Source organism: Geotrypetes seraphini, chromosome 11 (assembly GCF_902459505.1).
Source record: "Geotrypetes seraphini chromosome 11, aGeoSer1.1, whole genome shotgun sequence".
Lineage (NCBI taxonomy): Eukaryota > Metazoa > Chordata > Amphibia > Gymnophiona > Dermophiidae > Geotrypetes > Geotrypetes seraphini.
This window is the reverse complement of record NC_047094.1, coordinates 123,250,476-123,272,132: the sequence shown is the minus strand read 5'-3', so window position 1 is coordinate 123,272,132 and position 21,657 is coordinate 123,250,476. Positions and strand designations below refer to the sequence as shown.

Below are 21,657 nucleotides of genomic sequence, written 5' to 3'. Positions count from 1 at the left end.
GTTACTGTGGATGGGCAGACTAGATGGACCATTTGGCCTTTATCTGCCATCATGTTTCTATGTTTTGTGGTGGAAAATGCAATCAAAATATTTCAAAAGTAAAAACTCATAATAAAGAATAAGGCATTAAGAAAAGCAAAATATTTGACTGAAAAAGTCTCACAATTATAGGAGACACAATTAAAATCACAGTGTCTGGTTCGAAAGTAATGAATAAATTACTCCATTTGTTAGTATGAGAGTATTATCTCAACAGAAGAAAAAGCCTCAGGTTTGTTCTGGCAGAGCATAAATGCTCAAACCTCCTCCATCCACATCATCTGCAGAAAAAACTTCCATAGAGAATATACAATTGCCACTGTGCTAATTTTAAGTGTGGGACTGAGATGTTATATAAAGCTATCTCAAAAGGAATTTAAAGCATGTTACTTACTGAATTGTTTGCTCGCACAATCTCACCAGCTGAGATAGTATACCATTAAAAAGGATGAGTGAGATTTTTATATCATTATATTAAAGAAGAGAAGTTAATTTAATCATATATTTTAATGAGGATAACTAATGGGCAGACTGATGACATCATCAGTAACGCAGCAGAGTGAACCCCGACGGACAAGGCCAAGCATCCTGTTTAAAGTGCTGCCAGCCCCATGCTGCTTCGGTTGAAGGTTGGGCACGGTCGGCGGGAAGGATGGTGGGTCAGCAGGGGTTCGGCTGCATGATGGGAGCAGGGATGTGCTCAAGGGTTATGCGGCACAAGAGATGGGAGGAAGGGAAGGATAGAAGCTAGGCAAGGATTCTGCTTCACAAGGGATGGATGGGAGGGGAGGGAAGATGCTGCACATGTGGGGGAGAGAAAGGAAAGAGGAAGAATTGGGGTGAAGGAGAGGAAGGGAGAGATTATCATGTGCATACCTTGAAAATAAGACCTAGTGCCTTTTTTGGGCCCAAAATGAATATAAGACACTGTCTTATTTTCGGGGAAAAACGGTATTACTGCTATTACTTATTTTTATAGCACTACTACAGTAAATGTACACAGTGGTGTGTACATATGCAGATACTTTCTCAATCCCTAGTGGACTCAGTCTAAGTTATGATTTGGGGTTTTGTTTTGTTTTTGGGGGGGTTCTTTTGTCCCTGAGGCAATGGGGAGCATTTTTAAAAATATTCATTGACAGTTTTCCTAGGGATGAACAGAAATATACCTGATTGTTAAACCGCTTAGATAACCTTGATAGGCGGTATATAAAAACCTAATAAACTTAAATTTAAACTTACATCATTCAACAGAAAAGTGGACTCTTTACATTAGTATATATTCATTCTGATGGTTATAACTCAATGAATGAGTGTGAAAGATTTATTTAGTACATGTATGCTGTCAAATCAATATCGTTTTTTGTTTAAAATTTATATCCATTTTGAGAGAGACTGTAAGGAATTGTTGTGCTGCTATGATGGTTCCCTTGATGTTGGCTTTGAACGACATGACCACACAGGTGGAGCTCTGAGGCCACAAATATTTTTAAAAAATTTTATAGTTTAAAGATGAATATTATTTCTATACCTTTTCATATATATGATTAGTTGTGGGGACTGGGATTTTTCATTTTTTCTTTTTAGTAATATAATTTGTTGTATCATTAAGAGTGGGATACCTGGTAGCAGCCGGGTAGGATTCAAAATTAGGATTATCTGCTGATATAATATAACATAATTTTTATCTGGAGCATGATTGTATGATGAAGAGAATCATGACCTTACTGTGGATTGGGTTGAAATTCAGAGATTTCACAAAGCTTTAATTACATTAGAACTATACTCTGCCACTTTGGCTGAATATTGTTGGGTACAACACACCCCTTTACAAATTGTGGTTGAATAAAGAACCACTTTTTTTGAGTAATGCTGATTAGGTTGAGAAATGGAATCGTATCTTATCTTGATGTTCTCTCGATTTGATATTATTAACGATAGATTTATTACAAACAATGGTGGTGTTTGTGGTATTGGTATTTCTTGAAAAAAAACAACTGGTAAACTAAGGAATGGAGGTATAGCCTAATGATTAGGGCTGTGGGCTGAGAACCTGGGAATTGGGTTAGATTCCCACTGCAACTCTTTGTGACTCTGGAATACACCTAACCTTAACCCCCCCCCCCTCCTTTTAATAAGCCACAGTAGAGGTTTCTACTAGTGCTGCCCTATACAGGAAAAAAAAATTTGATTCGATTCAGCCTATTGAATTGGTTTTTCGATTTGATTCGATTCTCCCTCCCAACTGGGTGGGTTGTTTTGTTTTTTTTCCCAAACATCCTGGTGGGTTTATTTTACAGTCTCTTCACCCCCTTTGCCTTCTACTAACCACACTGGTGCTGTGGAGTAAACAAAAAAGACTTTTCCTCTCTCTTTTAAATCCTAGCTCATGTTTGCGGTCTAACACCAGCTCTGGCAGGATACACATTTCAAATCTGACATATTGTAATCACAAAACAGAAAATAAAATTAGTTTTTCTACCTTTTGTTGTCTTGTCGTCATTCAAATTTTGTTGGTCTCAGGCTCTGGTTGCCTTCTGATAACTTGCTTGTCAGGGTCTCCTTCTTTCTTCTTTCTCTATGCTAACCATCCATCTTCCATCTCTGTCCTCCCCTTCCGTTTCTCTTCCCTCCCCAGGAGGTCTGGCATCTTTCCTTTTTTTCGTCTCCCTCCACAGATCCACCTTTTCTTAACTACCCTTTCATCCAGCATCTCTCCTTCCTTCCCTACCACCCCAGGGTCCACCATCTCTCCCTTTCTTTTCCCAACTACCCTCCTATCCAGTAACTCTATCCCCCCCTCCTCACCATCCCTTGCGTCCAACTTCTATCCCTTTCTGTTCCTTCCCTCCCTAAATCCCATTGTCCATCATCTCTCTCCCTCGCTACCTCTCCTCTATTTTCAGACCCATTTCTTCCTCCCCAAAGTCCAGCATATGCACATCTCTTTGAACCCCCTTCCCTCCCTCCATGTACTTCTATACCAGGGCCCCCCTCCCCTGAAGGTCTGTCTCCCCTTTGAAGGCCTGCCTCCCCCCTTGAAGGCTTGTCCCCCCCTTGAAGACCTATCCCACCCTTGAAGGCCTGCCTGTCCCCCCCATTGAAGACCTATCCCACCTCTGAAGGCCTGCCTTCCCCCCTTGAAGGCTTGTCCCTCCCCTGAAGGCCTCCCCCTTGATAGCCTATCCCACCCCTGAAGGCCTGCCTATCCCCCTTGAAGACCTGTCCCCCCCCTTTAAAGGCCTGCCTCCCCCCCTTGAAGGCTTGTCCTCCCCTTGAAAGCCTAACCCACCCCTGAAGGCCTGCCTGTCCCCTCTAAAGACCTGTCCCCCCCTTTGAAGGCCTGCCTCCCCCCCTTGAAGGCTTGTCCCCCATTGAAAGCCTATCCCACCCATTTGAAGTCCTGCCTGCCTGTCCCACCCCGAAGGACTGTTCACTCTCCCCCTCCCCGGCGACCGGCTTCCACCCCCTTGGCCTTCCGCTTTCCCCCCCCGGCCTCCCCACACTGTTTACCTCCCAGCCAGAACAGCCTGCAAGCAAGATTGCAGTGTTAGCGATCTTAGTACCGCTTCAGAGCTCGTTCCTCCATCACGGTCCTGCCCCTTCTCTGATGTCAGAGGAGGGGTGGGACCACGACGGAGGAACCAGCTCCAAAGCGGTACTAAGATCGCTAACACTGTGATCTTGCTTGCAGGCTGTTCCGGCTGGAAGGTAAATAGTGCGGGGAGGCCGGTTGGAACGGAAGGCCGAGGGGGTGGGAGCCGGAAGCCGGACACCGGGGGGGGGGAGGAAGCCGACAGCAGCACTTCCCGACTGACCCTCCCACTTCGCCTTCTAAAGCAAGTGCGGCAGCTGCCGCTCCTGCTTTAGGGGGCGAGGGGGGAGGGTCAGGTGAATCGAGAAGCCGGGGTTTTTTTTGTTTGTTTTGAACCGATTCGAATCGATTCACCCGAAGTGAATCGGTGAAGCGATGCGATTCAAATCATGAATCGGACAGCACTAGTTTCTACCGCTGCCCAGACCGCTTAATGCTGAAATGTTGCTCAGACTCTCATAAAATTCCTATGAGCATCGGAGCAAAGTCAGATCATCTAGTGCCCTAGGCCGCAGTAGAAACCTCTACCGTGGTTTAGTAAAAGAGGGTCTTAGAATGTGAGCAGAGAAAAGTACTTATATATAATAAATGTATACAGTTTTGATTGCATTACAGAAAGGCGCCAAATCAAATCCCTTGAGCCCTTATAGGGCAGAATTCATAAGCCTTTGTTCTGTCTCCCATCTGCTGGTTAATAGACATAATCCACCGGCTTTGGACTGGTCTGGTGGGACTCAAGGAAAGAAAATTAACAGGTAAGATTTTAATTTCTCTTTCTCCTAATACTATTACCCTTCCCACTTCTGTCTTGTATCCTCAACTCCTGTTTTTGTGCCTTTTCTGTACAGACAATTCCTTAGTTGTACGACTGTATCCATTTGATTCAGCTGGTTAAGCACTCTTAAAAAAAATAAACAAACCTGAAATACCCATTTTATACACCCTAAAGTAACCTTTAGTTAGCTGGAAAATAAACTCCTAAAAATAGAAGCTCCTTTTACATGCTTAATAAGTATGTTTCCTGTTTCCTGTATCTTAGTCTGCCTTTTCAGGTTAAGATATATTAGTACTGTATATACTTGAATATAAACTGAGTTTTTTGGACCAGAAAAAATGATCCAAAAATGGGGGTCTCGTTTTATATTTGGGCCAACACTAACCCACCCCTCTCCCAAACCTGTTTGCAGGTCTCTGCTGGGTCTGCCAAGAGACCTAGTGGTCCAGCGGTGGCTGGGCCAGGAGGGATCCCTCCCGCCTCCTATCCCAGCCCGATTCTAATTATTTTTATCTCCCTCCCACCTCCCCATGTATCTTAAATATCCCTGGTGGTCCAGCGATGAATCATGGCAGGAGCAACCTTCGCTCCTGCCTGTGCAGAACCGCTAGCTAATTGGCTGCCACAAGTTCTCGTGCTCCTGAGAATTTGCAGCAGCAGCAAATTAACTAGTGGTTCTGCACGAGCAGGAGTGAAGGAAGGTTGCTCCTGCCATGATTCACCGCTGGACCATAAGAGATATTTAAGGTATGCTGGGGCGGCGGGAGGGAGATAAAAATAATTAGAATCAGGGTGGGACAGGAGGATTCCCTCTTGTCCTGGCCACCGCTGGGCCATTGGGTCTCTCAGCAGGCCCAGTGGAGGCCTGTAAGGCATTGGGAGGGAGAGGGAAAAGGTACAGAACCTGGCAAGAAGAGAGGGGGGCTGGGTGCAGAGACTGGCAGGGCAAGGGGAGAGTGTGTAAGTGAGGGGGCTGGATGCAGAGCCTGGCAGAGCAGTGAGGGAGGGAGAACAGGATGCAGAGCCTGGAAAGGCACTGAACTTGAATATTAACACCCCTCCCCTCTTCTCCCCCCCCCCCCCCCGGGTTTATAGTCGAGTCAATCTTTTTCCTCCTTTTTTTGGGGGGGAGGAAAAGGTTGCCTCAGTTTATATTTGGGTCGGTTTATTTTCGAGTATATACGGTATACTCGTATATGGTATGGTATATGGTATGTTTCCTTGTTTGAGGAGTCTAACATATTTGTGAGCTCTTAGTGGTAATATTTGCATGCAGGGTTTGTATCTTTTTGACTTTTGTGCAGCTTCTACACATGGTGGTGATGTTACCAGGGCTAGTTGTGCCTGGGACCATCCATTTTTTTTTTCTTTTTACTGCATGGCAAGGCAATTTACAGCGATGTGGAAAACTCTTAACTATTTCTATTCTCTTGTTCTTGCTGCTTTTTGCTTAATTTTGTCAGGACTCATTCCTTTAGGTAAGACATCTTTTCATTCTCTGATACGGGGAGGGGGATGTCTGAGATATCAGCCCATCTTTCACATAGTTATGCTGCCATAAGCCTTTTATTCCTTGACAGCTAACTTTATTTTAAAAAACGTATCTTCTGCATGTAAAACATGTTTCACATTCAGTAGATAACTAAAGTGTGCACACTGATAAGATCATGTGCATTTGTACATAGGCTATTAATATTAATATATGTTCTGGGGGGTGCAGTTTGAGCAGAGTTGCAATGTTATATATGTAATTTAGAAAATGTTTACAAGCATAGTGTAAGTGCATGCATTTAGTCCTTAGAGCAGGTGTATGGGTGCTATTACAGAGAACATAAGAATTTCCGCTGCTGGGTCAGACCAGTGGTCCATCGTGCCCAGCAGTCCACTCCCTTAGACAAAGGTCCAGAGCCCTAACTGAGTCTAGTCTTACCTGCGTACGTTCTGGTCTAGCAGGAACTTGTCTAACTTTGTCTTGAATCCCTGGAGAGTGTTTTCCCCTATGATAGCCTCAGGAAGAGTGTTCTAGTTTTCCACAACTCTGGGTGAAAAAGAACTTCCTTATGTTTGTACAGAATCTATCCCGTTTTAACTTTAGAGAGTGCCCTCTCGTTCTCCCTACCTTGGAGAGGGTGAATAACCTGTCTTTATTTACTAAGTCTATTCCCTTCATTATCTTGAGCGTTTCAATTATGTCCCCTCTCAGTCTTCTCTTTTCAAGGGAGAAGAGGTCCAGTTTCTCTAATCTCTTGCTGTACGACAACTCCTCCAGCCCCATTAACCATTTTAGTCACTCTGAGTGCTGTTTTTCTAAGAGCTGCTTTTTCAATAAATCCACGGTGCCACTCCTTTGTACCAGGTACTGAGAAAAAGCCAGAAATACTTTATTTTTATTTTTCTCCTTTGCTTGTAAGTGAGAAAAGCTATTTTAATAATTTTAATAGATAACAGACCAGTCTACTTATCCTACCAGCTATCTCTAGAGCTTCACTTCTTACCATATATCTTTCCTTTATCAGTTTTTGTCATCCTTGTGTTCTGTACCTTTGACAAATGAGCATGTTGGAGCTCTTAACTTGACACTTATAGCTCTCCTTTCCTGTGTGTGTCTAGCTATTCATATTACTGTAAATTATGAATCATAAAAATTACCATCAAAATTAGTTTCCAAGCTTATTCAAAGTTTACTATACTGCTGATCATCCAAGCCATCTGAAAGGGACATGAGGCAATATGTAGGGCATTGTTTCTCAACATGCAGTACTAACTTTATCCTCTTAGATATCTCATAGCCCATCAAGTCTGCCCGCTCTGATCGCTCTCCCCCAATTTACCCTCTTAGAGATCCCACATGTGCATCCCATTTTTTCTTAAAATCTGGCACGCTGCTGGCCTCAACCACCTGCACTGGAAGTTCATTCCAATGATCAACCACTCTTTCGGTGAAGAAATACTTCCTGGTGTCGTCATGAAATTTCCCGCCCCTGATTTTTAGCGGATGCCCTCTTGTTGCTGAGGCTCCTTTAAGAGAGAAAATATCATCTTCCTCCTCGATACGACCGATGATATATTTAAACGTCTCAATCATGTCTCCCCTCTCCCTACGTTCTTCGAGAGAGTACAGCCGCAATTTAGTCAGCCTCTCCTTGTATGAGAGATCCTTGAGCCCTGAGACCATCCTGGTGGCCATTCATTGAACCGACTCAACTCTCAGCACATCTTTTCGGTAGTGTGGCCTCCAGAATTGTACTCAGTATTCCAGATGAGGTCTCACCATGGATCTGTACAACGGCATTATGACCTCGGGCTTCCTGCTAACGAAACTTCTACGGATACACCCCAACATTTATCTAGCCTTGGATGAAGCCTTCTCCACTTAATTAGCAGCTTTCATATCTTCACTAATGATTACTCCTAAATCACGCTCTGCTGCAGTCCTAGTTAAGGTCTCACCATTTAGGGTGTAATTTCTGCACGGATTTCTACTGCCAATGTGCATGACCTTACATTTCTTAGCGTTGAAGTTAAGTTGCCAAGTCAAGGACCAGTGTTCCAACAGGAGTAGGTCCTGTGTCATACCGTCAGGCAAATTGCTATTACTTACTATGTTACATAGTTTGACATCATCGGCGAATAATGTTGTTTTACCTTAAAGCCCCTTAGTCAGGTCTCCTACGAATATGTTGAAGAGGATCGGGCCTAAGACCGAGCCCTGCGGCACTCCACTGGTTACCTCCGACATTTTGGAGAGGGTACTGTTAACCACTACCCTCTGGAGTATAACACTTGGCCAATTTTCGAACCATGTAGTTAGTGTTTCTCTTAATCCCATCTCCTAATCCCATCCCAACACTGAAGGGGACAGCAAATACGAGGGGGCATTCTGAGAAACTGAAGGGAGACAGGTTCAAAACAAATGCAAGGAAGTTTTTTTTTCACCCAAAGGGTCGTGGACACTTGGAATGCGCTACCGGAGGAAGTGATCAGGCAGAATACGGTACAAGGATTCAAACAGGGATTGGATGGATTCCTGAGGGATAAAGGGATCGTGAGATACTGAGGGAGGAGCTGGGATGTAACACAAGTATAGGAAGTTAATCAGGTAATGAGTATAAACTAACCTGGTCGTGCATGTGCAAGACCGGAGGGCTAGGACTTCGATAGGAAGGCAGGACTTAAATGGGAAACCAAGGTGGCGAGGGAGCCCCTTCTGATGATTCAGACAGGTCTTGACCTGTTTTGGACCGCCGCGGGAGCGGACTGCTGGGTGGGATGGACCTGTGGTCTGACCCGGCGGAGGCACTGCTTATGTTCTTATGATTTCATCTTGCTTAATAACCTACGGTGTGGAATGCTATCAAAAGCTTTGCTGAAGTCCAAGTACAGGACGTCCAAGGACTCTCCTCCTTATTGCCTGCCCACACCTCTCTGCCGAAGCCATTGCTACTGCCCGAGGATCCCATGCCTTCCTTCCTGCCTGCTCCCACTCCAACGAAGCTAACAAAGAAGGCTTTCCTCCTATGTCAGAGCAGACATCAGAGGAAAACCTTCACAGTCAGCAGGGGATCCCAGTTACCTCCTTCCAGGTGAGCTGTTCCTTCCTGTCTTCAGCGGCATTTGTTGCAAGGATGCGTCATCAGCTCTTTTATGCTGCACATGGCTAACCCGGAAACCTTTCCAACGTCAGAGCTGACTTCAGAGGGAAGGCTTGTAGGTAACCACGTGCAGCATGTGAGCCACTGCCCACATATCCCTGTAAAAAGTGCCACTGAAGGCAGAAGGAACAGCCCTGGAGTGAGCAAGTAAGGGAGAGAAGGGACATGATCTGGGACAAAGGGAGGAGGGAGGAACGTGTTGGGACATGGGAGGGGCATGATTTTGGGACAAAGGATGGAAGGCAAGGGGTCCTACGGGTATAAATTTATGCATGAGTTTAAGGCGGAGGTGCCCAATACGTTGATCGTGATCGACTGGTAGATCGGGAAGGCAACGCAAGTCGATCGCGGAGCCCATCCTTTTGCCGTCCCGATCTACCAGGCTGATCAGCCTTCCTCTCCCCGCTGCCCCAAGCTCCCCCTGCATAAGCATCTGACCAACCAGCATTCCTCTCCCCGACGTCAATTCTGGCTCGGAACTTCCTCACTGACATCAGAATTGACGTCGGAGAGCGGAATGCTGGTCAGTGTGATGCTTCTGCAGGGAGAGCTTGGGGCGGCTTAGGGGCCTCTTCCCTGATGGCGGTGGCAACGGCAAACCTAGTGGCTTGGGGGCCTGTTCCCTGATGGCGACGGCGGCAAACCTAGTGGCTTGGGGGCCTGTTCCCTAATGGCGACGGCGGCAAACCTAGTGGCTTGGGGGACAGGGAGAAAGAAAGAGGCAGGCAGGGAAACAGAAAGGGGGAAAAGGGAGACAGAAAGAAAGGGCATGGAGAGAGAAAGAAACATAGAAATAGATGGCAGATAAGGGCCACGGACCATCTAGTCTGCCCACCGCAATGACCCTCCCCTACCTACCTCTGTGAATAGAACCTACGTGTCTCCCATTTGGCCTTAAAATCAGGCACGCTGCTGGCCTCAGTGACCTGAAGTGGAAGACTATTCCAGCGATCAACCACCCTTTCAGTGAAAAATAATTTCCTGGTGTCACCGTGCAGTTTCCCTCCCCTGATTTTCCACGGATGTCCCCTAGTTGCCGTGGGACCCTTGAGAAGGAAGATATCTTCTTCCACCTCGATGCGGCCCGGAAGATACTTGAAAGTCTCGATCATGTCTCCCCTCTCTCTGCGTTCCTCGAGTGAGTAGAGCTGTAATTTATCTAGCCTTTCCTCGTACGGGAGATCCTTGAGACCCGCAATCATCCGGGTGGCCATTCTCTGTACCGACTCTAGTCTCAGCACATCCTTTCGGTAATGCGGCCTCCAGAATTGCACACAGTACTCCAGGTGTGGTCTCACCATGGATCTATACAATGGCATAATGACTTCAGGCTTACGGCTGACGAAACTCCTGCGTATGCAACCTATAATTTGCCTTGCTTTGGAGGAAGCTTGCTCCACTTGATTGTCAGTCTTCATGTCCTCACTGACGATCACCCCTAAGTCACGTTCTGCTTCAGTTCTTGTTAGGATCTCACCATTTAGGGTGTAAGTCTTGCATGGATTTTGGCTGCCCAGGTGCATGACTTTGCATTTTTTGGCATTGAAGCTGAGTTGCCAGGACCTAGACCAGCGCTCCAGTAGTAGTAGGTCGTGCATCATGTTGTCAGGCATTGAATTTTTGTCTGTTGTGCTATTGGCCACTACATTGCTTAGTTTGGCGTCATCGGCGAATAATGTTATTTTACCTTGGAGCCCTTCTGCCAAGTCTCTTATGTAGATGTTGAACAGGATCGGGCCCAGGATGGAGCCCTGCGGCACTCCACTGATCACCTCCGTCATTTCGGAGGGGGTGCCGATCACCACTACCCTCTGAAGCCTACCTTCAAGCCAGTTCTCAATCCATTTCATCAATGTGTCGCCCAATCCTATAGATCTCATCTTGCTCAGCAACCTGCGGTGTGGTACGCTATCGAATGTTTTGCTGAAGTCCAGGTATACGATGTCCAAGGACTCCCCAACATCCAGCTTTCTCGTCACCCAGTCAAAGAAGCTGATCAGGTTGGATTGGCAGGATCTCCCCTTAGTAAATCCATGTTGACGGGGATCCCGTAGATTCTCCTCATTCATGATCGTATCCAATTGGCGTTTGATTAGAGTTTCCATTAGTTTGCTCACTATTGATGTGAGACTCACTGGTCTGTAGTTAGCTGTCTCCATCTTGGAGCCTTTTTTATGAAGGGGAATGACGTTAGCTGTCTTCCAGTCCAATGGGACGTTGCCTGTACTAAGGGAGAGATTGAAGAGCGCGGATAGCGGTTCCACCAAGACATCACACAACTCCCTGAGCACCCTGGGGTGTAGGTTGTCAGGCCCCATTGCCTTGTTAACCTTGAGCTTTGACAGCTCGCAGTAGACACTGCTGAGTGTAAACTCGAAATTACTAAACGGGTCAGCTGAGTCAACCCTTGTCTGCAGCTGAGGACCAAGTCCCAGCGCCTCGCGGGTGAAGACTGAGCAGAAGTATTCATTTAACAGTTGGGCTTTTTCCGAGTCCGTTTCCACATAGTCTCCGTCTGGTTTCCTGAGATGTACTATCCCGCCTGAGTTATTGTTCCTGTCACTGATATACCTGAAAAAGGATTTATCTCCTTTCTGTATGTTCTTTGCTAGAGACTCCTCCATGCGGAATTTGGCCTCCCTAACTGCTGATTTGACGGCTTTTGACTTGGCCAGATAGAAACATAGAAACATAGAAACATAGAAAGATGACGGCAGAAAAGGGCCAAGGCCCATCAAGTCTGCCCACTCTATAGACCCTCCCCTTAATACTATACAATGTTTTACCCTGACCCACTTAGGGATCCCACATGGGCGTCCCATTTATTCTTAAAATCTGGCACGCTGCTGGCCTCGATCACCTGTACTGGAAGCTTGTTCCATTGATCAACCACTCGCTCCGTGAAGAAATACTTTCTGGTGTCGCCGTGAAATTTTCCGCCCTTGAGTTTGAGCGGGTGCCCCCTTGTGGTTGAGGGGCCTCTGAGAAGGAAAATGTTATCTTCCACTTCTATACGTCCGGTGACGTATTTAAACGTCTCAATCATGTCTCCCCTCTCCCTGCGTTCCTCGAGAGTGTAGAGCTGCAAATTGTTCAGTCTTGCCTCGTACGAGAGACCTTTAAGCCCTGAGACCATTCTGGTGGCCATCCTTTGGACCGACTCGACCCTCTGCATGTCTTTGCGATAATGTGGCCTCCAGAATTGCACGCAGTATTCCAGATGAGGTCTCACCATGGTCCTGTATAATGGCATTATGACTGCAGGCTTTCTGCTGACGAAACTTCTACGGATGCAACCCAGCATCTGCCTTGCCCTTGAGGAAGCCTTCTCCACCTGATTGGCAGATTTCATGTCCGCACTAATGATTACTCCTAAATCTCGTTCTGCTGTAGTGCTGGTCAAGGTCTCCCCGTTCAAGGTATAAGTTCTGCATGGGTTTCTGCTACCCAGGTGCATGACCTTACACTTTCCAGCATTGAAGCCCAGCTGCCAGGTTGAGGACCAGCATTCCAATGTACGCAGGTCCTGCGCCATAATATCTTGTAGATTGTCCTCGCTTACCATATTACATAGTTTGGCGTCGTCGGCGAATAATGTTACTTTACCTTGAAGCCCTTGAGTCAGATCTCCTATGAATATGTTGAAGAGGAGTGGACCCAAGACCGAGCCCTGCGGCACCCCGCTGGTCACCTCCGATGTCTCAGAGAAAGTACCGTTAACCATCACTCTCTGAAGTCTGCCACTCAGCCAATCATTGACCCATGCCGTCAGAGTCTCTCCTAACCCCATCGATTTCATCTTGTTTAACAGTCTGCGGTGTGGGACGCTGTCAAAAGCTTTACTGAAGTCCAGGTACACTATGTCTAGTGAATCTCCTTCGTCCAGTCTTTTTGTTACCCAGTCAAAGAAGTTGATGAGGTTTGATTGGCAGGACCTACCCTTGGTGAATCCATGTTGATTGGGGTCCCGTAGATTCCCTTCGTCCAAGACCGTGTCCAATTGGCGTTTGATCAGTGTTTCCATGAGTTTGCATACTATCGATGTCAGACTCACCGGTCTGTAATTTGCAGCCTCTGTCCTGCAACCCTTTTTGTGTAGAGGAACGACGTTAGCTGTTTTCCAGTCCAAGGGGACTGTCCCTGTACTCAGTGAGAGATTGAAGAGCACGGCTAACGGTTCTGCCAGGACATCACCTAACTCCCTGAGCACTCTGGGGTGCAGATTGTCCGGTCCCATGGCTTTGTCCACCTTGAGTTTTGTTAGCTCAAGGTAAACCCCGCTGGGTGTGAATTTAAAATTCTGAAACGGATCTTCTGTGTTTGAATGTGGCTTCAATTGAGGGCCGGACCCTGGCGCCTCGCAGGTGAAGACCGAGCAGAAGTATTCGTTTAGTAGTTCGGCCTTTTCGGGATCCGATTCTGCGTAATTCCCGTCCGTTTTTTTCAGGCGTACTATCCCGTTTGTGTTTTTTTTCCTGTCACTGATATACCGGAAAAAGGATTTGTCCCCTTTCTTAATGTTGTTTGCTAGAGTTTCTTCCACTCGAAGTTTGGCCTCCCTGACTGCCGTTTTGACCTCTGTGGACTTGATCCTGTGTAGCAGTTGATCTTCGCTTTTCCCCGTGCGTTTGAAGGAAGCAAATGTGTTTTTTTTCTCCTTAACGAGACGTGAGATCTCTGCGGTGAACCACTGGGGTTTGTCTTTTCTTCGCCGTTTGTGTGATGATTTTATGTAACGGCCGGTTGCCTCGTGTATGACAGATTTCAGGGATGACCACATATCCTCCACATTCCCTGTCTCAGTTTGGACCTGGAGCGCCTGATGGACGAAGACTCCCATGCGTGCAAAGTCCGTTCCTCGGAAGTTGAGTACCTTTGTTTTAGTGTTTGATCTATGGAAACCTTTCCTCAGGTGGAACCATACCATGTTATGATCACTGGAGGCTAGCTTATCTCCCACGAAGACTTCTGAGACGCTTTCCCCATTGGTGAGTACTAGGTCAAGGATCGTTTGGGCCCTAGTGGGCTCCATTACCATTTGATTGAGGCGTGCTCCTCTTATGGAGGCTAATAGCCTCTTGCTGCCGCTGGTTGTTGCTGAAGGTGTGCTCCAGTCTACGTCCGGCATATTGAAGTCTCCCATTAGTACAACGTCCCCCCGTAGAGCGATATTTTCTATGTCTTCGATTAGTTCCGTGTCTTTGTCTTCTGGTTGTCTTGGGGGTCTATATACCACACCAAGATACAGGCATTTTTCTCTCCCTCTGGCCAGGTTCACCCAGAGGGATTCCCCGGTGTACTTAACGTCCGTGATTCTGGTAGTTTTGATGCCTTCTTTAATGTATAGCGCTACCCCTCCGCCTAACCTGCCCTCTCTGTCTCGACGAAGTAAATTGTAACCCGGTATGGCCATATCCCACCCATGAGAGTCCGTGAACCAGGTTTCGGATATCGCAACCACATCTAGATCGGCATTCACTATCTCGGTCTCCAATTGCAGAATTTTATTGCCTAAACTGTGTGCATTGACATACATGGCCCTCCATCCCTTGTGTTTGCTAGGGCTGTCATGCGTATTATGGGTGCTTACCTTGGATACAGAAGGGTGGTTGTGTCTCGCCTCCACCGGATGATTCCTTACTGCTCTGGAATGTGAGTGGATACCCTCCCCCAACTTACCTAGTTTAAAGCCCTGCGAAGATAGACTACTCTAGAGTCCTGTTTCCCTGATTGTTTGTAAGAGATGAATGCTTTTTTCTTCTCCTTGATGAGGTCCGAGATCTCCACAGAGAACCACTGTGGCTTATTGTTCCTACTCCGTTTACTTACTGATTTAACATAGCGGTTTGTTGCTTCCTGTATGGTGGCTTTCATAGTTGACCACATTTCTTCCACGTTATCGGTTTTTGCTTGGCTTTGTAGCACCTGGTGAACGAAGTTTCCCATGTCTTTGAAGTTTGTGTCCGTGAATTTGAGGACCTTGGTCAGTGTGGTAGATTTAGTGAAACTTTCCTGAGATTGAACCATACCATGTTATGGTCACTGGAGGCTAATGTGTCGCCCACCGAGACCTCTGTGACACTTTCTCCATTGGTAAGTATCAGGTCCAGGATTGCCTGATCCCTTGTTGGTTCCAACACCAGTTGCCTGAGTCTTGCTCCCTTCAAAGAGTTTAATAGCCTCCTGCTGCTGCCTGAAGCAGAGGAAAGTGTGACCCAATCCACATCAGGCATGTTGAAGTCACCTAACAATACTGTGTCCCCACGCAAGGTGATATTCTCTATATCTCCGATTAATTTCCTATCTTGGAGGGAGGGAGACAGAAAGAAAAGGGGCAGGGAGAAAGAAAAAGTTGGGGGAGAGAATGAGGTCTGGAGAAGAGGAAGCATACAGGAGGCTGAAAGAAGGGAAGAAATATTGGATGCACAGTCAGAAGAAGAAAGTGCAACCAGAGACTCATGAAATCACCAGACAACAAAGGTAGGAAAAATGATTTTATTTTCAATTTAGTGATCAAAATGTGTCCATTTTGAGAATTTATATCTGCTGTCTATATTTTGCACTATGGCTCCCTTTTACTAAACCACAATAGCAGTTTTTAGCGCAGGGAGCCTATGAGCGTTGAGAGCAACGCAGGGCATTCAGCACAGCTCCCTGTGCTAAAAACTGCTATCACGGTTTAGTAAACAGGGAGGGAGTATATTTGTCTATTTTTGTATGGTTGTTACTGAGGTAACATTGCATGGAGTCATCTGCCTTGACCTCTTGGAAAAAACCCTGGAATATGAATGATAATTAACATTTTCTCTGCCTTTCAGTGTGCTTTGTGGGTTTGTTTTTTAAAATTTTATTGTTGGTAGATCATTTTGACTTAGTCATTTTAAAAGTAGCTTGCAAGTCCAAAAAGTGTGGGCACCCCCCTGGTTTAAGGTATTCTAATGATGTGGATGTGATAAGAAAATAGTAGTGCTGTCCAATTCAGGAAAAAAAAATTCAATTCGATTCAGCCTATTGAATCGATTTTTCGATTCAATTCGATTTTCCTACCCAATTGGGTCGGACTTTTCCAAACATCCTGGTGGTTTTATTTTATAGCCTCTTCACCCTCTTTGCCCTCTCCTACCCACACTGGTCCTGTGGTGTAAACAAAATAAACAAACAAAAAATACTTTTCCTCTCTCTATTAAACCTAGCTCACGTTTGCGGTCCAACACCAGCTCTGGAAGGATACACATTTCAAATCTGACATATTGTAATCACAAAACAGAAAATAAAATTATTTTTCCTACCCTTTGTTGTCTGGTCATTTTTCAAATCTTGTTGGTCCCATGTTGGTCTGATTGTCTTCTGATCAGGCTCTCCTTCTTTCTTCTTTCTCCATGCTAACCATCCATCTTCCATCTCTGTCCTCCCCTTCCGTTTCCATTTCCTCCCCCGGAGGTCTGGTATCTTTCCTTTTTTTTTCATTTCCATCTCCCCGCAGCTGCAGCGATGGACCCCACCATCCACAGATCCACCATCTCTCCTTTTTTCATCTACCCTTTCATCCAGCATCTCTCTTCTATGTCGCTGTTCCTATGCCCCCTCCATGCCCAGCATCTTATCTCTCCCCATATCCAGCTTCTTCTTTCTCTCTTCCTTACCTCCTGTATCCCCTTCCCCAGGTACAGGCTTTCTCCTACTATCGCTCCTGCCATCCTGCACCTTGCCCACCTACTGTAGAGCAGTATCTGTCCCTCTTGTACCCTTCCCCTTGTGCTCTGACAGGGGGTGTGGGGGGAACTTCCCCACTCTACTTAATAGGGATCGTGCTGCCGTGTTGGGGGGCATGGGGGGTGTAACCCCCCACATTATACTGAAAACTTAACTTTTTCCCTAAAAAATAGAGAAAAAGTTACGTTTCCAGTATAATGTGGGGTTACAACCCCCCCGCCAGCACAATCACTATTAAGTAAAGTGGGGGGTTCCCCACCAACACCCCCCGTCGGAGCCCTTTAAAAGAAGGTTTTTCTATGGTGCGCTGAAGTCTTGCGCTGAATTGTCGGCCCGCGTCTGTCTCGCACACTTAAGACTATGAACCGCCAAAGGAACTCGTCCTCCTCCTCCCTCTGCACAGGCCTGCTTCCCATCACAAAGACCTGTTCCCCCCAGGAAGGCACTTTCTCTCTTCCTCCCCAAGCTAAGGCCTGCTTCCTCCACGAAGCCTGCTCCCCCCCGCCGCAAAGGCACATTTTCTCCTCCTCCCCGCCGCGAAGGCCTGTTCCCGCCGCAAACGAATGCCTGCTCCCCATGCCGTGAAGGCACATTTTCTCTTCCCCCTGCCACGAACGAACGCCTGTTTCCCCCCGCAGCCTGCACCTTCCCCGCTCTTACCTCCTTAACGGTAATAGGGCAGCTTGCAGGCTCGCTGGTGTTATAGCGATCCCTTCAGCTGCCCGTGATCCTCAGCGGCACATTCTCTCTGCCGTGATCCTGCCCTTGATGTCAGAGCAGGGGCAGGATTGCGGCAGAGAGAACGTGCCGCTGAGGATCACGGGCAGCTGCAGGGATCGCTATAACACCAGCGAGCCTGAAAGCTGCCCTATTAGCATAAAAGAGGTAAGAGTGGGGCGGCAAGAGCGGGCAAGCTGGGGGAGCATTTCTGACTGACCCTCCCCCCCACAAGTTGGAGCAGCAGCAGATGGCCAGCAAGAGGCAGCGCTGCAGCTCCTGCTTTAAGAAGGCATGGGGGAAGGGTCGGCCATTGAATCGGGAGGCCGATTTTTTTTTTATTTAATTGAATCAATTTGAATCGATTCACCTGATTCGAATTGGGCAGCACTAGTAAATAGTGCTTTATCCTGGAAAAATCTAGTGAGATGTTATGTGCTCTGTGGAATGATGAAATCAGGGTGATGTGATTAAAATATCAATATAAGTGAACCTCTGTGAACCAAAATGGAAATAGCAAAGGATGCTAGTACGCAAAATACAAATGTGGATAGTGCAGATTTGGGTGATGAAAATGTAAAAAGTGTTTCGGAAAGATATGTGAGTACAGTCGATGTGAAAGAACTAGCAAGGGGGTTGAATTAAGGGATAACATACCCAAGTGGTTTCTTCAAAGGATGCGTGGATCTGACAACTTATAAGAGACAAAAGCATGAGGCAAAGTCTGTGCTTTTATATTAAAAGGTATATAATGTATATAAAAGAAAAAAAATATATAAAATACAGTACAGCTCTAAGGGATATATGACCAATATGAAATTAAGAGCGCAAATAAACCAGTATAAAAAACATATAAAAGACAATATTAAAGACAATGTAAAAGGGTAAAACGATCAATCGTTTGATAACTGCCGATTTGATCACAGTAGGGACACGCCCATATCCATAGGTGTGTATGCAAAAACTAAAGACAACCAAACCAGTAGCCACATAGTGAGCCAAATCAATAGTGACACAAATGTTTAAAATAATCACTAAAAAAACAGACTATTTTCCTTGGTATATCATAGAGAGAAGAGAAAACATGCTTAGTAAAAATATGCTTAGTGAAAACATAAAGATGCCCTTAGCCGCTGATTTCAGACTGAGTGTTTTCATGTACTAGGGATGGACAGAAACTAATAAACTCAGTAGAAAAATGTGGACGATAGCTGACCGCCAAAAACCAGGCATAAAGTGGCCCTGGTCAAGCTGAGGCTATAATTCTATCAGAATGCATGTCCAGAAACCCAGTATGGACAGATACCAAGTATACTGTCACTTTAAATGTTAAGGTACTGCCCCTACCGCAGACATGCTGGTGTCTTTCTGCCTGACGTCTGCTCACAAGACCTACAGTTCTTTGTTTTCCATGGAGCTGAGAAACTGTCTTCAGAATTTTCCACAGCACATCAAACCTTTTTTCCATTTTTGGTGCATTCCCTACATTTTTTTCTTCCAGTTTTCTCATAATTTCTTGTTTTTATTCAGTTTTTCTTTTAGTTGAGTTCCTTTTTTTTTTTTTTTTTTTTTTACTTTCTGGTTTTCAGGCCTTTGGGCCAATTTGAGCCTTCTCTCCCTACTAGGAGCATCAAGCTGCCTTTTGGTATTGTTTTAGTTGAGCTCCCTGGGTCATTTCCCCCTTCATGTCTAAGGCAGGTAGAGGCTTCAATGCAATAGGACTATCTCAGCAACTCACCCACACAAGTGGTATGTTCAGTACCTGGGTCCTGAGTATTGGGATATTGCTTGTGCCCTCTGCTCACGCATGCAGAACAGGTTGTTGAAAGCTCGCAAGCTTTAGCATCAAGCATGATTGGGGATTTGGAGCTAGATGCCCAACTTATATCAACCTTCATCAATGCCTGCACAATCTGAGTCCACGTTGCATCAGGAACATCATACATCAGCATCGACGCAGTGCAGGGTTTCCATTTCTTCCTTGTCAGTACCACATGCATTGGGAGACCTCTCACATAAGAAAGCTAAGAAGCATATATGTCTCTCCCCTGCTAGGCATGCCTCAGTATCCTCCCAGATATCTTCTGATTTGATACAGGCCAAGCATTGGCATACAGAAAATTGCTCACCTTCTATCTAAACTGGTGTGTCTGCACAGGGGTGCCTCAACATTGAGGTCTCCCATGTCTCGACAGCTAGTACCTCAGGCAGCTCAAGACAGCTCTATCTCTGTTGTACTGGTTTTGACGATGCAAGAGATCAGGGCTCTGCTTTGGCAGGAGCTATCAGGGCTACTACAGTCGCAGCCTGTCCAGGCTTCTGCAGTCACTGCCTTGGCCCAGTCCAATAATTTGTTGACGTGTTGCTCCAGACCACACTCCAGGATACCAGCTCGGTACCGAGCATTGACATTCCAAAGATGCTGTATATATGCCTTGATCTTGGGGGAGCAGACTTTCCTGATTCACCTCAATGCATTCTAGACATTCATCTCGGCTCTCTTGTTGACACTCTCCAATGCATCTAGAAGAGAGTACTTCAACAAATCTGACTGTGACCTGTCTATACACTCCAATGAGGACCTTCCAGACTACTCTGTAAAGGAATCTTTGGTCCTTCTCCATCTCTTCCATTTCAGAGATTCCCACCTGGAAGTTTTTCACAGGCTTTGTCAGTCAGATTAGCCATGCTCTTCTATCAAACTGGAGATGGAAGTTGAACTTCATTCAGAACTTTTTGAACTCTTGGATTGATGTTCTGCCTAGTAGATGCATAAAAGTACCATACATAGTCATGAAAGCTACTTTATTTAAAAATTGGGAAACCACCTTGATCATTCAAGATGCTCACTGCAAAATAAACACAATGTATAGGATACAAACATGTCCCAGCTTTGACAGGCCTCAACTCCAACATCAGTCTCTAGTGAAGTCTGCTCTTAAGTATGCATGTAGCTCTCACTCTTATGCATTGACTCCACCAGATAGGGAAGTAAGAAATTTGGACATTTAGCAAATGCATTTTCTAGTCCACCATGCTCATCAACTCCCAATTGATGGAATATCTTGACCAGTTCTCTCTCCTGCACGAGACTCAGTCCGGCTTTAGACCTCTTTACAGCATGGAAACTGTAATTGCGGCTATCTTAGATTACTTGCATCTATTGTTAAGCAAAGGCCTCAATGCCCTGATCATGCAATTCGACATGAGCTCCGCCTTTGATCTAGTTGACCATGCGAAAATGCTATAATGCCTAGATGCTATTGGCATTGGGGGTGAAGTGCTAAACTGGTTTCATGGCTTCCTTTTATCCTGCACCTATCAGGTTCGTTTCAATAATGATCTTTCCAACACCTGGAGCAACCCATCCGGTGTACCACAAGGGTCCCCACTATCTCCACTGCTTTTCAATATCTACATGACCTCACTGAGCGTTCAATTAACCCAGCTGGGGATAAAATTATTCAGTTACGCTGATGACTTTACGATCATCATCCCATTTGCCAACTCCATCTCGGAAACCATTCCCAAAGCATCAGAAGCCATAAACTTGATGGAACACTGGATGTCAGACTTCAAGCTCAATACAGAGAAGACAAAATTCTTCGTCGCTTCACCACACCCGCTTGACATCAAAACACCACTAGGCATCAACAAACGTAACTACCTCATACAACCCACCATTAAAATACTGGGTGTAACACTGGACCAATACCTAACCATGAAAGACCAGGTGGACTCCCTAATCAAAAAGGGTTTTTTCACCCTCTGGAAGCTTAAATCCATTAAAGCATACTTTGATAACTCTGCATTCAGAATTCTGGTACAATCCTTCGTACTGAGTCAACTTGACTACTGTAACATCGCCTATTTAGCAATCCCCCAAAAGAATATGCAACGCTTACAATTAATTCAAAACACTGCGGTCAGACTTATCTTCGGTCTAAAAAAATTTGATCACGTGACGCCATACTTCAAACAGCTACACTGGCTAATGTTGGAAGCTCATGTAAAGTTTAAGTTCGCCTGCCTCTGCTTTAAAGTTCTTTGCGGTCTAGCCCCTAAATACATAACTGACCTCTTCTCCTTCTCAGCCAACAGACACAAGAGAAGCTCCCACTTGTACTTCGTTCCCCCCCCCCCCCCCCCCCCCGGTTAGAGGTTAC

The 21,657-nt window shown here is 45.9% G+C and overlaps 1 protein-coding gene and 1 long non-coding RNA gene across 12 annotated transcripts in view; one reads left to right on the top strand and one right to left on the bottom strand.

Moving 5' to 3' along the window:
• Positions 1-21,657, bottom strand: part of LOC117345566 — a 124,634-nt gene that overhangs the window by 66,667 nt on the left and 36,310 nt on the right. The gene's annotated exons all lie outside the window — the stretch shown is intronic.
• The window catches only part of TPD52L2 (TPD52 like 2), a 109,380-nt gene that overhangs the window by 59,999 nt on the left and 27,724 nt on the right, over positions 1-21,657 (top strand). For 7 of the 11 annotated variants that reach the window (XM_033914389.1, XM_033914386.1, XM_033914382.1 and 4 more), the window contains one exon: positions 4,333-4,389. The exons of the other annotated variants lie outside the window; for them this stretch is intronic. In XM_033914389.1, coding sequence (XP_033770280.1) covers positions 4,333-4,389 — 57 coding nt within the window. The remainder of the gene's footprint in view (positions 1-4,332; positions 4,390-21,657) is intronic. 11 annotated transcript variants of the gene reach the window in all.